A 16,932-nucleotide genomic window follows, 5' to 3' on the forward strand; every position below is an offset into this window, starting at 1 on the left:
TTAGAGATTTTCCAAATAAAATGACATTGGATTAAGAAAATATCTTGACGCATCCATGTCAGATTGTAAAGAGTTCATATGATATACCAATGTATTTTAAATGCAAACATACTGTTGCAATGGTAACCACATGCAAACTGCATGAAAGGTTATACAAGTTTTAAAAATAGCAAATGTAACTTCTTTATTTAAAAAGAAGGGAGACAGAACTACAGGTCAGTTGCATAAAGCCATTGTGGCAAGGCCCATTTTGATGGCATCAGGCAGGAACTTATAATAGTTAATTACGGGGTTGGGGGGGTAGTCTGTGGGAAGGCAAATGAACATCTGATAAGTGGGAGGCTTTCAAAAGTGTTAGTCAGGATTCAGGGTAAGCACATTCCTCTTAGAGTAAAAGGTAAGGTTGGTAGAAGTAGGGAACCCTGGATGACTTGGGATATTGAAGCCCTCATCAAGAAGTAGAAGAAAGCACGTGACGTGCATAGGCAGGTGGATCCCTCAAGAATAGCGGGTGTAGGAGCAGAGTTGAGCAAAATCAGGAAGGCAACAAAGGGACACGATTGTTTTGGCAGGTAAGGCAAAGAAGAATCCAAAGAGCTACAAATACATAACAGATGAAACAGTAACTAGGGAGAGACTAGGGCCTTTTAAGGATCAATAAGCTCATCTATAGGAGTGGATCTACAAGAGATGGATGAGATCCTAAATGAATATTTCTCATCAGTATTCACTACTGAGAAAAGCATGGATGTTGGGGGAAATAGTGATGTCTTGAGGAGTGTACATATTACAGAGATGGTGGTGCTGAATTCTTAAAGCACGTCAACGTAGATAAATCCCTGGGATGTTGAAATGTATCCCAGGACATGGTGGGAGGCTAGGAAGGAAATTTTGGGTCCCCTAACAGGTATTTGAATCATCAATAGTCACATGTCAGGTGCCTGAAGATTGAAGGGTGGCAAATAGTATGACTTTGTTTAAAAAGGGCTGCAGAGAAAAAGTCTGGGCACTACAGGCTGGCAAGCCTCACATCTATAGTGGGTAAGTTGTTGAAGGTATTTTGCGAGACAGGATCTACAGGCATTTAGAGAAGCAAGGACTGATTAGGAATAGTCAGCATAGCTTTGAGTGAAAAATCATGTCTCAAATTTAAGTTTTTTTGAAGGGGTAACTAAGGTAGATGAGGGCAGTGCAGTTGATGTTGAATACGTAGACTTTAGCAAGGCCTTTGACAACGTACCGCATGGCAGGTTGTTGCATAAGAAATCTCATGGGATCCAGGGAGAGCTAGCCAAATGGATACAAAAGTGGCTTGATGACAGAAGACAGATGGTTGTAGAAGATTGCTTTTCAAACTGGAGGCCTGTGACCTGCGGTGTGCTTCAGGTGTCAGTACTTGTTCACTTTGTCATTTATATTGATTTGGATGAGAATTTAGGAGGCATGGTTAGTAAGTTTGCAGGATTGCTATGGGATCGTGATCAATTGGGCCAGTGGGCTGACAAATGGCAGATGAAGTTTAGATAAATGCGAGGAGATGCATTTTGGTAGAAAGGGCAGAACTTACTCAGTTAATAGGGCATTGGGAAGAGTTATAGAACAGGGAGATTTAGGGGTATAGGTTCATACTTGAATTTTGCTATGTAATGCCTTAAGTTATGTTACTACATTAAAGATGCTGTAAGTACAAATTGTTACCAAAACTTTCCTACCTGGCCATATATTACGATGAGCCTCAGGCAGGTTTTCCCAAAAGTTATTGATTCCATGCGAGACTCCTCAATTTGTGATCGTCCGGATCAGATACCCCTAAGTGTGGAGGGACGACTGGCTCTAAGTCTTTACCCAAGCGCACTCTGCTGGTAGCAGCAAAGGTTTAATCTAGCAAGGATCTCTTTCCCTTGGAAATCTTTTCTGGACCCAAAGGTTATATTTAAAAAGGAGCCAATGCAACAAGGCTCTGTTGAGTTAAGATAGAGTAAGTTTATTAACTGTTAGAAGGTGAGGAGAAATGGTTAAATATACACACGCGCACAAACATAGAAGCTAGTAGTATGCAGGCTTTTAACTCCCAGATGTGCATTCCAGGGGACTGGGATGTATTAGCCTGTCTGAGCCATTACACCTATGGTCTTGGAAATGGAGGACCATTGTCTCTTTGTCCTTCCCAGAGATGGTTTTCTAACCGTTTCTGGAAACACAGGACAGGGTTCCTTTGAGAAACACCTTGCAGCCGTTCCTGACTATTTTTGATGTTGATGTCCATTTTTAAAATGTATTTATCTCAAGTTTTTTTTTAAAGTCCAACATTTCCTTGTATAATTCCAAGGTTTTTCTTCATTGTCATAACAATATTCTATCACCTGCACAAAACCACTCCAATGATGGTGTGACCCTTTTCAAGTTGCAATGCAACAGGCTGAAACCAATTTCCTCACAATAAGTTTAACTAGTACTGTGGGGAAGGGTTTAAGGTGATTGGGCAGGGGCACCAGGATGAAGCATCAGAGGGGTGATGCAAAGAGACAGGATTTAGTGTCAGACAGAATAGAATAGTTTAGAAGTGGGAGGGTCTGTAGCAGAGGTGGGGATTAATAGAGTCTAATCAAAGATACTGTTTCAGTACCAGAAAGAGATTATGTACTTGAAGATTCAAAGAATGTATTTGTCGGAATTGATGAACAATAGAGAAGTTATTATGCTGTTGGATGTTTATTATAGGCCACCAAATGTTGGGTAGGAAATGGAGCGGCAAACTACGAATAGTACAAGAATGTTCTATTCCCACTGCTAACCACTTAACTTTGCTTGGTCCCCATTACTAATAGTTCTCTCTGCAGGTACCATCCCATCTTCAAATCTGCCATCATCACGTTGTTTAAAAAGTAAACCTGACCCCACTATCCTTAAAAACGAATGCTCCTTCTTCAATCTCTGATTCCTTTCACATCCTTTATGTGTTTTGCCTCCTGAATTCGTGGCTATCCATCCAAGTGTTCCATATTTAAATCCTTCCAATCAAATTTCCATGCTTGCAACAGTACTAGAAAAGGTTCTTATCAAAGTCACATGTGACATCCTGTGTGACTGTGAAGAAGATAAATAATTTCTCCTCATCCTTCTCAACCTGGCTTCAATCTTTGACACTATTAACCATACCCTCCATCTACAGTGCCCCTTCACCATTGTGCAGCTGGATGGGACTGCCCTCACCCCTGATTCCATTCATGCCTATCTATTTGTCGTCAGAATATCAGCTGAAATTACTTCCTTCCCCTCCTGCATTACTACCTTCAGCATCCCCCAAAAATCACCTCATTTCTTATTTACATGCTATTTCAACCTATTTCCATCTCCACGACATTACCCAATTGTTTTCCACCTCTGTTCATCTGCTGCTGAAACTATCTCTCCCTCAAACTAAATGCAAAATTCCATCCTGTTATGATCACTGCTACCAAGGGCCCAACAAATGTTGGTTGGAAAATGGAGCAGCATACTACAGTTTTGCTATGAAGTCATTAATCAGTCTTGTTTCAGTGCCTATTATTAGGTCTAGGACAGTCTGCTGTATGGCTCTAGAATGTGCTGCTCTAAGAACTATCCCAAAACAGTCTGAACTCATCTTCCAGGCTATCTTTGCCAATCTGATTCTTCCAATCTATATGTAAATGCCCATGATTATTGGCATATCTTTCGCACAGCACCCATTACTTCTTCCTGTATATCCTTTCCTACAGTGCAGTTACTGTTAGTGGATCTATAAACTAATTCAAAAAGTGAGTTCTTACATTCGCAATTTCTTATCTCTACTCAAACTGATGCTACATCTCGATCTTTGGCATAAGAAAACATATGCAATAAACTTGTAAAGTTATGGGGTTAGAGTTGGGGCATGGGCCCAATTGCATTGTTCTATAATGAACCCTGCACTGTAATGACACTATGACTCAATCTTTCCATGACATGTAATGAAGTATTGACTCATTCTGCATAGCCTGTATTGATTCTAGGACTCAATCGCTCCATGGCCTGGCACCTCCCTAACTCTCTATTTTGTAGCCCCAAAACCCTCCAATATATCTGTTTGCGTGTTTCTGGCTTCTTAAGCATTCTGATTTTAACTGCCCCACCACTGATAATCATGCTTTGTTTTTTATTCATTCATGTGACGTGGGTGCCACTTGTTAGGCCATCGTTTATTGTTCATCTCTAATTGTCCTTAAGAAGGTGATGGTGAGCTGCACTCCCTGTTGTGTAGGTATACCCACAGTGCTTGAGTGGGAGTTTCAAGATGTGGGCCAAAGATCTGGAATTCCTTCCCCATATTTCTTTTCCTCTCTTTCCTCCTTTAAAGCGCTCTTTAAAACCTGTCTCTTTGACAAGTTTTTTTTAATGCTTCAGCTGCACAGGACACTGGTGAGACTACATTTAGAGTACCATGTACAGTATTGGTCACCTTATTCAAGGAAAAATCTAAATCTGTTCGAAACAGTTCAGAGAAAGTTTACCAATTACCTGGAATGGCTGGGTTATCTTATGAGAAAAGGTTGGATAGGCTAGAAAGCACTGGAGTTTCAGAGGCAATTTGATTGAAACATGCAAGATCCTGAGGAGTCTTGACAGACTGAATGTGGAGAGGATATTTACTCTTGTGGGAGAATCTAGAACTAGGAGTCACTGTTTAAAAATAAAGGGTTGCCCATTTAAAACTGAGATAAGGCAAAATGTTTTCTCTCAGAGGGTCATGAGTCTTTGGTACTCTGTTTCTGAAAAGCTACTGGAAGCAAAGTCTTTGAATATTTTTAACACAGAGGTGAATAGATTCTTGGTAAGTAAGATGGGGTGGGTGACTGGGGGCTGGTGATAGGTTTTCAGGGGAAGCAGAGTGCAGATTTGAAGTTACTATCAGATCAGCCATGATTTTATTGAATGGCAGAGCAGAACAAATGGCCTACTCCTGCTTCTTTTTCGTATGTAAGTTTTGGGTCAGCTGCCCTAATAGCTCCTTATGTGGCTTGATGTCAAATTTTGATTCGTACTCCCCTTGTGATGTCGCATGGAATGTTTTATTTGTTAAAGGCACTATGTAAATACAAGTGGTTAACAACATATTATCTTTAACATGGACTAAGAAAATAACAGTATAAATGCAAAAGAGGGGAGGAATTCCTGAAATATGTCTGATAGAATGTCTTGATCCATATGTTTGTAGCTCAGCAGGAAAGGATGCTGTGTTTGATCTAGTTCTGGAAAGTGAAGTGGAGCAACTGGAATATGTTTCAGTAGGAGGGAAAGCTATTGGGATTTTCTTTTATTGTTTCATGGAATATGGGCATCACTAACAAAGCCAGCATTTGTTGCCACCTTAATCGTCCTTGAACTGAATAGCTTGACACCATTTCCGAAGGCAGTTAAGAGTCAACCACATTGCTGTGGCTCTGGAATCACATGTAGGCCAGGTCAATTATGGATGGCAGATTTCCTTCCCTAAGATCATTGGTGAACCAGTTAGATTTTATGACAATTGATGATAGTCATCAAGGTCATCATTACTAAGACAACCTTCATATTCCAAGATTTATTTAAATTCCATGTCCCCAGAGCATTAGTCAGTACCCCTGGATTTCTCGTCTAGTGACATTACCGCTACACCACCCTGACCATATAGTTTAGATTAGTGCCGTTATGGGAATGGATAAGAATGCCCAAGTGCAAAAATACTCAATTAGGGTTGAAAATGGATCTGGCTTGGGTGAAATGGAATTAAAGATGAGTAGATAAAACAATAAATGCGGCCTTCGCAGCAGGGATGCATTCCACAAAGGTGTCCAAAGAGCTTGCTGGATGACTAAATATATAAATAAAATGAAACAGAAAAAATAAGTTTATAATAAATTGTCTTCATAATTCAGGCTGAATATAAAAAGTACAGCAGAGAGCTGAAAAATAAAGAATGGCAAATAAAATGCATGAGAATAGGTAACATGAGGGGAATCCAACTGTCTTTCGTACATGCCAATAGAAAAATGTGACTGATTAGAGACTAAAAAGGAGATCTTGTAGAAACAGAGCTGATTGAGGTATTAAATGAGCATTTTGCATGTCTTCACGAGTGTGGAACAGATGTATTTACACAAATCAATAATGTGGCAAGTCGGCAAATCAGTTAAATAATTATAGAGGATTCTTGTTAGTGTACAAAAAATATTCAGTGGCTATTTAATAGTTCTGGAAATATGGAATCAACATCAAGCGGAAGAACCTGAATTTTCTCTCTACCTCACCTATGCTGAAACTGACTAAAAGGCATAGTGGTACAGTGGTTAGTACTGCTGCCTCATAGATCCAGGCACCCGAGTTTCATTGGCAGCATTGGTCGCTATCTATGTGGAATCTGCACGTTCTCCGTGTCAGGGTGCTCCGGTTTCCTCCCAAAGTCCGAAAGCCATGCAAGTTCGGTGCATTGAAGGAGAATTTTAGCATGATCAGTATACCCGTACAGGGACCAGAGTGTGGCAACGCGGGGATTTTCACAGTAACTTCATTCTGGTGTTAAGGTCAGCCTACTTGGAAAAATAAACTGTTAAATGGTCTGCTAATCCAATCCAAACTGTGGATTAAGTCTGGTACCTTGTTTGTACTTGTTGAATACAATTGGAAATGCAAATGAGACTCATCAACGACTGTAAAGTCCAGGTGTTTGAAATTTCATGAGAACTGAGAGAAAAGGAGGAAAGAAAAAGCTTGGGAATGAGGAAAGGTATCCAAAAACTTCCTTGCTAACAAATTAGCTGTGCGCCATTAGATCAGAAATGTGCCCTGACAAAGAGTCATCCAGCTTCAAAACTTTGGCTCTATTCTCTGTCATGATGTGGAGATGCCGGCATTGGACTGGGGTAAACACAGTAAGAAGTCTCACAACACCAGGTTGAAGTCCAACAGTTTATTTGGTAGCAAACACAACTAGCTTTCGGAGCGCCGCTCCTTCGTCAGGTCAGTGAGAGATCTTTTCACAAACAGGGCAGATAAAGGCACGAAGTCAATTTACAGAATAATGATTAAACCCAGCCTACAGGTGTAGCAGGTGGTCAGGAAGGCAAATGGGATGCTGGCCTTCATAGTGAGGGGGATTGAATAAAGAAGTAGGGAGGTCTTGCTGCAGCTGGAGTACTGTGTGCAGTTTTGGTCGCCGCACTTACGCAAGGATATTTTGGCCTTGGAGGGAGTGCTGGAGAGGTTCACTAGGCTGATACCGGAGTTGAGGGGGTTGAACTATGAGGAGAAGCTGAATAAACTAGGCTTGTACTCGTTAGAGTTTAGAAGAATGAGGGGAGATCTCATTGAGACATATAAGATGATGAATGGGATGGATAGGATAGAGGTGGAGAGGATCTTCCCACTCAGAAAGGACAGTAGGACTAGAGGGCACAGCCTCAAGATAAAGGGGGGGGGGGGGAGCGGTTTAGAACAGAGTTGAGGAGGAACTTCTTCACTCAAAGGGTGGTGAATCTCTGGAATTCTCTGCCCGTTGAAGTGGTGAAGGCTGCCTCGCTAAATATTTTTAAGACGCGGGTTGATAGGTTTTTGATAGGCAAGGGGATTAAGGGGTATGGGGAGAGGGAGGGAATGTGGAACCGAGACACGACAGATCAGCCATGATCTTATTGAATGGCGGGGCAGGCTCGGGGGGCTAGATAGCCTACTCCTGCTCCTATTTCTTATGATTGAAATGCGACTCCTTACAGCTAATCAAGTATTAAAGGTACAGACAATGTAAGTGGAGAGCGCATTGAGGACGGCCTCAACCGGAATCTTGGGTTCATGTCACACTGTCTGTAACCCTTATGACTTGCCTGGACTTGCAAAATCTCACTAACTGTCCTGTGTGGCGACATTACACATCTCTTTAACTTGGGCTTAATGCTCTCTCCACTCACATTGTCTGTATCTTTAAGACTTGATTAGCTGTAAGGACTCGCATTCCAATCATTAGTCTATAAATTGAGTTTCTGTCTTTATCTGTCCTGTTTGTGAAAAGAACGCCCACTTACCTGACGAAGGAGCAGCGCTCCAAAAGCTAGTGGCGTTTGCTACCAAATAAACCTGTTGGACTTTAGCATGATGTTGTGAGACTTCTTACTCTATTCTCTACCAACAGATGCTGTCACATCTGCTGAGATGTTCTAATACTTTCTGTTTTTAAATCAGAAACGTCTCGACCAAAAGGAAAATGGGTTATTTTTCACCATGCGGGCCACCCTTCACTCTCACACCCACAGCAAACAATGGCAGCGGCTCCATGCCGTAAGTCAGCGCGGAGGGGGGGCTTTGCGACAGCTTGTTTGCCTGCCCCGCCCCTCCCCCTTCGTTTGACGACAGTGTTGCGGTTTACGGCAGCAGCTGGGCACAGACGTGGAGGCAGAGAGCGGAATGGCGGCGGTGTCGGCGGAGGAGGCGCAGCCGGGGCCGGCAGGCAACAGCTGGTGGGTATCGGCGCGGGCTCGGCTTCTCTTGGCGTCCCGGCGGCGGGGGCGGGGGATGGTTAAAGAAACAAAAAATCAGCCATTGTTTATGTCCGGAGTGGGGAGAGGGTTGTCTCTGTCGGTCAGAAATGGCACAACACCAAACACAGCCAAAGGGAGCTTTAAACTGGGGAAGGCTGAGTGAGGGTGACAGAGGCTGTGGGACAGGTTCACTTCCCCTTTTTTTTTCCTGAGACTCCAAATCATTTCCCCTTATTCTGGAAATCAAGTTCATAAAATTCACAATATGTCTACTCAGCAATGTGAAAAGAAATTGTCTCAGTGCATTTATTTTTAAAGAGCTTGTGAATTGATTGTTGTGGAGTGGATGTGTACGTTGAGTCCTGTAGTTTGTTTCTCAGTGCTTGAGATACTACTTTTAACAACGACAGTAATAAGAATTGTCAAGCGTTTAATAACTTCCCTACATTTGGGGAGGGGGGGGTGTCTGTCAACAAAACACTTAATTTTCATTAATTCAGTCAGAAGAGGATGAAATAGGTCACAGTTTGGTTGGGGTTTGACAGAAGGGATAAAAACAAAATGCTGGCATCTGAAACGAAAGCTCTGACAAAAGGGTCATCTAGACTTGAAACGTTGGCTCTATTCTCTTCCCCCACAGTTGCTGTCAAACTTGCTGAGATTTTCCAGGATTTTCTGTTTTTGTCCAAGAGGAGGGTTTTGTGTTTACCATTACTGACAACGTGAAAGAGAGAGTGGGAGTTGTACCGCAGGAATACTTCAAAAGGAATTTTGCTGTGAACAGGCATCACAAAAAAGCCTTTAATATTTTCTCCCACGTCCTGTCATTACGTGGGAAATAACTTAGCTGGATGAGCTACTTCAAAAAAATAATTTTGAAGGTGCACTTTTGTACTCTAAATTGTTTTGTACAAGATTATTCAATTGATTTCAATTTCTGTCTGTAATTGGATATTGAGGTAGGCTAAATCAGAGATAATTTTGATTTTTTTTGTATTTCTAAAATTTTACAGTAATTCTCAAGTGCTGTAATGATAGATTTATTGGACTGCAGTTATGTTTGCACAAATGTATAGCTGGCAGGAGTAAGCTGTACTGCAAGCTCCAAATTGACATCTGGGCAAATAAAGCAGAGTACTCCATCTACATTTATGGTTCACTAGTGTTCAAAGATAAGGTATTTTAATATGTGCTAATTAGTTGATCTCTGTAAGGATCTTTTATTGTTCAAACTTTGGTTTGCTGCTGCTGCTGATGGGCTTTGAGTGAGCATACTGGTTTCCTTGAGAGGTGGGTGAGGAAGAGATCAGATGCTGCTCTGATACCATCTAACTGACTAGCTCATTGAGACTATTTGGGTTCACTCACGAAGAGGGGTAAATTGAGAAGGTGCTCTAAAACCATAAAAGTTATTTAAGATAAGGGGGGGAGAATTGGTGATGGTGTAAATTGAAGTTTAAGTAGGTTGGTCGTCAGCTGTTTTGAGATCTTGCTGTTACACTGCAATTGTTCCAAAGTGAAAACACTAAGACTACATCTGAGAGTTTGTTTTAACTCTTGCCTAAGTTTGACCAGCATGTTGCCAGCGTCATATTTTATATCAGCGTGAAGCCAAAGTAGCTTTGTAAACGAGTAGCTGGCTAGATTTGTGAGATCACAATAGGGGCTATGACTCGTTGATGTACAGATAAAGATCACTGGAGCATACTTGCAAAAAGAAGTTTATGGTATTTCTGAATATAATAAATGGCCTGTATTTCTATAACTGTTCCATGACCACCAGACATGTCAAAGTAGTTTACAGTCATTGAAGTACTTTAGAAGTGTAGTCACTGTTGTCCTGTCAGAAACACAACAGCCAATTTGTATGTAGAAAGCTGCTACATATGGCAATGAACAGTTAATTTCTTTTTGCCATGTTAATTATGTGATAAAGATTGGTCACGGCACTAGGGATAACTCCCATTGTCGTCTTCAAAAGGGATTTATTGAGTCCAGCTGGGAGTGTCTCATTCTTGTCTCAGCCAAAAGATGGCGCTGCCAATAGTGCATCAATCCATCAGTAATGTGTCAGCTTTGATTTTTGAGAAAGAGAATCTTACTAAATCTCAGAATTCTTCACATACAATGAATTACTTGAATGTAGAAGGACTCATGTTTAGACAAATGTGGTAATCAAACAAGTCTTTCAGTCAGCGATGACCAGTTAGTTGATCTGTTTTTACTGGTGATTGAGGGAGGAAATTTGTTCCAAGCAAGACTTTACGTGGACTTTTTAATTATCTGTAGGCAGATGTTTAACATTTCATCCAAAAGACAGGACCTCCAACAACGTAGCACTTCCTCAATACTGCATTGGAATGTTATTAATCAGTTCATGCCACATGTGGCATTTCAGCTTTCAGCCTTGGGCAAGAGCTATCCCAACTGAAAAAAAGCCACAGCATTTACCTGTGAATGACTGTTAGGAATTTTGTCTTGAGTGGCCCTGTTTCTGACTCTTAACAAAACAATTTTAAACTCTAATTATTGCTGAATCGCAGAAATTGAAACTGGTGACAATGTAACACAGCATTTAACTTAAGATGCTTCATCACACCAATAATTATTATTGTTTTATATAAGAAAGAATCAGTGACTTGGTATACAAATCCAAATTCACACTGTCCTTTTGACAATTAAATTGTCAATAATTGTAAATAACTTATACCTGTATTCCTTACAATCTTTGTCTACCTCACTTCTGAATTTATATATCATTCATTTTTTAGGTAGTTCTTGCATGTATCTTCAATTATTGCATCGTCTCTGACATTCCTTTTCTGATTATGAACGATATGTAACCCCCTCAGCTCAATGCCTTTCTCTCTCAAAACTCCTTCTTAAAAGCATTCCAATCTGGCTTCCATCTTTACATGGCACTGAAAGGATACTCCACATTCTCTGTGGTTATGATTGCAGTGCATTACCCTCCTTTACTTATCTGTGGTGTATGATATATCTGACTGTAACAGCCTCCTTCAAAGTCCCTCTGTGTCCATACCTGGGACTTTTGCATGGTTCCATTCCTATCTCATCAAATGCAGCTGCTCTAGCTGCAGAAAATACTTCTCCATGCATGTCATCGGTAGTCTCCTACTCTTCCTTAAATTGATGCTGCCACTTCGGTAATACCGAACAGGTAAACAGGGTGGGTCAGATTTCAATGCACATTGGTATTCTTGATTTTTTTTTCCCCCTCCAGTGCAATTTTTGACTGTATCTTGATTGTCAGACTGCACAGATGACAAAATTCTGAATGAGACAAAAATCCCTCCAGTTTACTATCACAAAAGCCGATTGTGTTCTGTCCTGCTATAAATTGCATTCCCTTTAATGTTTTCTGTGGCCACTTGCTTAGGATAAATTAGGTCATTAGCAAGTCATGGTGCTTTTTCAATTATGACAGTGCTTTTAAAGTGTGATTTTTAATCAACTTAATGGAATATTACCCACTTTCTTATGTAACACTAAGAAGCTTCACAACATCTAGCACTGAGCAGTTTGCTTAAGTGCTACTCGTGTGGCTGGATTCAATATCTAATCTCTTGAGCACCAAACTGAAACATATTTTAGGTACAAGATGTATTGCAAAGACTCACCAAGATGACGTGAGCAACAGTTCTTTTCCCCGTGATCAATATCGCTGAAAAAAAACAAGAACAGCAATGATATGGAACTGTTATCAACGACCAGTTGATAACACCAAATCTCTGAATCTCACACCTTTCTTCTTGGGGATGTGTTGCAATTTTTTCATTGTTGTGCTGTCTTGGAATTCTGTACTTAACGTTGTTTTGGGGGCACTACCACAATAAGCAATGTATGAGCTCAATAAGACGGCTGATCTCCAGGAGTTGGAGAGTCCCACTCTCTCTCCCTTTTGTGGTTAGCGCTGCTGCCTCACAGCACTAGGGACTCAGGTTCAATACTGGGTTTGGGTGATTGTGGAACTTGCACGCTGTTCCTGTATCTGCGTAGATTTCCTCTGAGTGCTTTGGTTTCTTCCCACAGTCCAAAGATGTGTGAATTAGGTTGATTGGCCATGCTAAAATAACCCTACTGGTGGGAGGATTAGTAGGGTAAAATGAGGAATTATGGAAATAGGGCCTGGGTGGGATTGTGGTCAGTACAGACTCGAGCTGAATGGCCTTCTGCACTTTATGAATTCTATGAATTTTATCATCCTAGATAGCTAGAGATGGTCAACAAATCCTGCCTTGTCTGCAGAATATAATAATGTAAAATTGGCATAGCTCTGGTGATCCTCTGTCAGGAAATGGTCCAATCTCCATCTCCACAAGTCAGCACATTTACTCAAGGAAGGATTTACTTCAGATATGCAAAACAGTTTGAGAGAGTACGGGGGGAAAAAAGCAGTATGAGAGAGAATGGGGAAAAAAGGAAGAGAATTGAGTAGAAGGAGTTTTAAACAAAATAGTCTGGGAGGGGCGTGGAGGGTTCACATCAGGAGAAATTTAGCACATTAACAAGAAAGGCAATGCTATAGCATAGTGTTTTAACTAATGATAGCCAGGACTAATGACAGGAGGAAACAGAGCGCACAAATGTAAGAGTGTACCAGCAAATCAGATCAGAATGGGGGAGGAAAATTAAAAATACAGAATTAAACACTCTTCAATCTGAGTTACAGCAACATTTGTAAGAAGATGATGAATTGATAGCACATAGAAATACATGAGAAGAATATGTAACAATTACAGAGATGTAGTTGCAAAATAACCAAGGTTGAAACTGAATATGCAAGGATTTTTGACATTTCAGAAGGATAAGAAAAGGAGGTGGGTTGGCTCAGTTGTGAAGGATGAGATTAGTACAACAGTGTGAAATGATCTTGGCTTGGAAGATCAAGGTATTGAATCAGTTTGGGTGGAGATGAGATGTAGCCAGAGAAAGAAGTCACAGATGGAAGTAGTTTATTGGCACCCAAACTATAGCCACACAGCAGGACAGGACTACAAATTAAGAAATATTTGAGGCTTATAAGAAAAGTACTGCAATAATTGTGGGGAATTTTAATCTTCTTGTGAATTGGGCAAATCATATGGAGAAAGGTAACATTGAGGATAAATTCATAGCGTGTTGTTAGGTCAGTTTCTTGGAACAATTGGAACCTGGTGCTGTGTAATGAAAGAGAATTAATTAATTATCCCATACTGAAGAATCCTCTTGTTAAGAGTGCTCATTAGATTGATTTTTTACATTCAGTTTGAGGGTGAGAACTGGAGTCTGAAACGCGTTCCTTAAACTTAAGTAAAGGCAAGAGTGTGAGGGCACAATTGGCTGCAATGGACTTTGAAAATAGGTTACAGGTAAACTGGTAGAGAAGCAATGGCTGAAGCTTAAGGGGATATTTCATAACTGTTGACAAAGACACATTTTATTGAGAAAGATGCACCTTCCCTGACTAACTACTGAGATAAAAGATGGCTCCACATTGAAAGAAAGGTTGTACAATGCTATAAAAAAAGGCCAGAAGGTTGGGAAGATATTTATAAACCAACAAAGGGTGACTTTAAAAAATTACAATGAGAAAACTAGCAAGAAATATAAAAAGACAGTAAGAGCTTGTACAAATAGTGGAAGGATAGAGACTGGGTGGTCAGTGCAGACTCGATGGGCCGAATGGCCTATTTTTGTACTGTAGAGGTTCTGTGGAGTTCTGATTCTTCTATGGAGAAATATATGAAAAGGTAGACAGTAACTAAGTTTCGATCCCTTTAATGATGAGGTGGTGGAATGAATAGTAGGAAAGAATAGGGTAGAGATTTGTACTTATCTTCACAGTAGAAAAATATCCCAAGAATGCTAGAAAATCAAGGGCAAACGTAGAACAACCACTATCACTACAGATCCTAATCTCTAGGAAACTAATGCAGCAAAAGGCCCAAATTCTAGAAAGGTCTCAAAGGATTGGAAAGACTAAATGTAATACTCCTTTTCAAGAAAGGAGGGAGATAGAAAGCAGAAGGTGATATGCCAGTTAGTTTGACATCTATCAATTGGAAAATGCTAAAATCCATTATTAATGAAGCTGTAGCTGTAGAAAATCATAATACAATCAAGCAGAGTCAACATGGTTTTACAAAAGGGAAATTATTAGAGTCCTTTGAGAAGGTAACAAGCAGAGTGAATAAACAGAACCGAGTAGATGTGTATTTGGATGTACAGAAGTTATTTGATGTATTACATAAAAGTTTACCACAAAAAATAAGAACTTGTGAAGTCAGATGTAATACGTCAGTGTGATTAAAGGATTGGCTAACGAACAAGCAACAGAGTTAGAATAAATGGATCATTTAGAGGCTAGTAAACTTCACTTAGTGAGTGCCACACTGTGCTGGGGTCTCAACTAGATACACGGACTGAGTGCATTGTAACCAAAATTGCTAATGATACATGGATAAATTGGAAAGGAAGTTCTGAGGAGGCCACAGAGCATGCAAAGTGTATCATGTTAGAAAATACGGGAGTAGAAAAGCAGCATATTTAAATTGAGACTGCAGAATGCTAAAGTACAGAAGGATTTGGGTGTTCTTGTTTAAGAACCACAAAAGATTGGCAAGCAGGTACAGCAAATAATTAGGAAGGCTTTATTGCATGGGTCTTCAGTAACTTTTGATATTGTGCTTCCAAGCCAATTCATCTAATTATACTGGAGAAACTGAAGTATATCCAGAACTCATTATTGTGACATGCCACTTTCAAACCTTCTCCATTAAAGCAACTGTTAGATTGAACCTTTATTTCCTCTGTCAATCAATTTTGTATCCATGATACTACATTTTCTCTTGCACCATACACTTGCCTTTTTTTTGTTTCATGTCTCCTGTAGGTAACCTTACTGAATACCTTCTGAAAATTCATATATACAAATGTGCTGCGTAGTCTTTATCTATGCTGTTATCATTCCTTTGCAAAACATTAAATTTGTCAAACGCGACTTCATAGAATCCCAAGGAGGCCACTCGGCCCATCGAGTCCACATCGACAACAGTCTTACCCAGGCCCTATTCCCGAGCCCCACGTTTTTACCCTGCCAAGCCCCCTAATATCTTGGGACACTATGGAGCAATTTATCATGGCCTGTCCACCTAACCTGCACATCTATGGACTGGGGGAGGAAACCATAGGAAACCCATGCACAGGGAGAATATGCAAACTCCACACAGTCACCCAAGGCTGGAATTGAATCCTGCTCCCTGGTGCTGTGCAGCAGCAGTATTAACCACTGTGCCACAGAGCTGCCATTGTCATTGTGTGCTAGTGTTTTTGATCTGGACACTTCGCAATTCTTTCCTAGTTTAAAAATGCAGCATAGTACTATCTTTGTGTCTGTGTTACCCTGTGGAGATATCACAGACATAGAACTTGGAGAATTGTCTGTCTATGTAATTTTCAAAATTATATTAGTCATAGAGGTTTACAGTATGGAAACAAGCCCTTTGGCCCAGCTTGTCCACGCTACCCATTTTTTTAATGACTAAGCTAGTCCCAATTTCCCACATTTGGCCCATATCCCTCGATAGCCATCTTACCCATGTAACTGTCTAAATGCTTTTTAAAAGGTAAAATTGTACGTGCCTCTACTACACCTCTGGCAGCAGCTTTCAGACACGCACCATCCTCTGTGAAAAAATTGCCTCTCTGTACTCTTCTGTATCTCTCCCTTCTCACCTTATTTATGCCCGTAGTTTTAGACTCCTCTACTTTTGGGAAAAGATATTGACTATCTAGCTGATCTATGCCCCTCGTTATTTTATAGACTGCTATAAGGTCACCCCTAAGCTGCCTCTGCTTCAGAGAAAAAAGTCCCAGTCTGTCTAGTCTCTCCTTATAACTCAAACCATCCAGTCCCGGTAGCATCTTAATAAATTTTTCCTGCACTCTTTCTAGTTTATACTCTGTATAATAGGGTGACCAGAACTGTACACAGTATTCCAAGTGTGGCCTTAACAATGTCTTGTACAATTTCAACAAGACGTCCCAACTCCTGTATTCAATCTTCTGACCAATGAAATCAAGCATATCGAATGACGCTTTCACCACTTTGTCTACCTGTGACTCCACTTTCGAGGAGCTATGAACCTGTAGATCTCTCTGTTCTATAACTCTCCCCAACGTCCTACCATTAACTCAGTAAGTCCTGCCCTGATTCGATCTACCAAAATGCATCACCCCAATTTATCTAAATTAAACTCCATTTGCTATTTGTCAGCTCACTGGCCCAATTGATCAATATCCCACTGCAGTCCTAAATAACGTTCTTCGTGGTCCATTATGCCACCAATCTTGATGTCATCTACAAACTTCCTCCCTGGCCTCCCACTGAATCCTGGGATACACTTCAAGTCCTGGGGATTCA

General features: G+C 40.6%; 1 protein-coding gene across 1 annotated transcript in view; it reads left to right on the forward strand.

Annotated features, from left to right (window-relative positions):
- Window positions 1–8,401: 8,401 nt before the first annotated feature.
- The window catches only part of tbc1d23 (TBC1 domain family, member 23), a 63,366-nt gene continuing 54,835 nt past the window's right edge, over window positions 8,402–16,932 (forward strand). The window contains exon 1 of the mRNA XM_080203568.1: window positions 8,402–8,486. Coding sequence (XP_080059694.1) covers window positions 8,434–8,486 — 53 coding nt within the window. The 5' untranslated portion in view covers window positions 8,402–8,433. The remainder of the gene's footprint in view (window positions 8,487–16,932) is intronic.

The sequence above is a fragment of the Carcharhinus amblyrhynchos genome, chromosome 15 (genome assembly GCF_965287045.1).
Source record: "Carcharhinus amblyrhynchos chromosome 15, sCarAmb.v2.hapA, whole genome shotgun sequence".
NCBI lineage: Eukaryota > Metazoa > Chordata > Chondrichthyes > Carcharhiniformes > Carcharhinidae > Carcharhinus > Carcharhinus amblyrhynchos.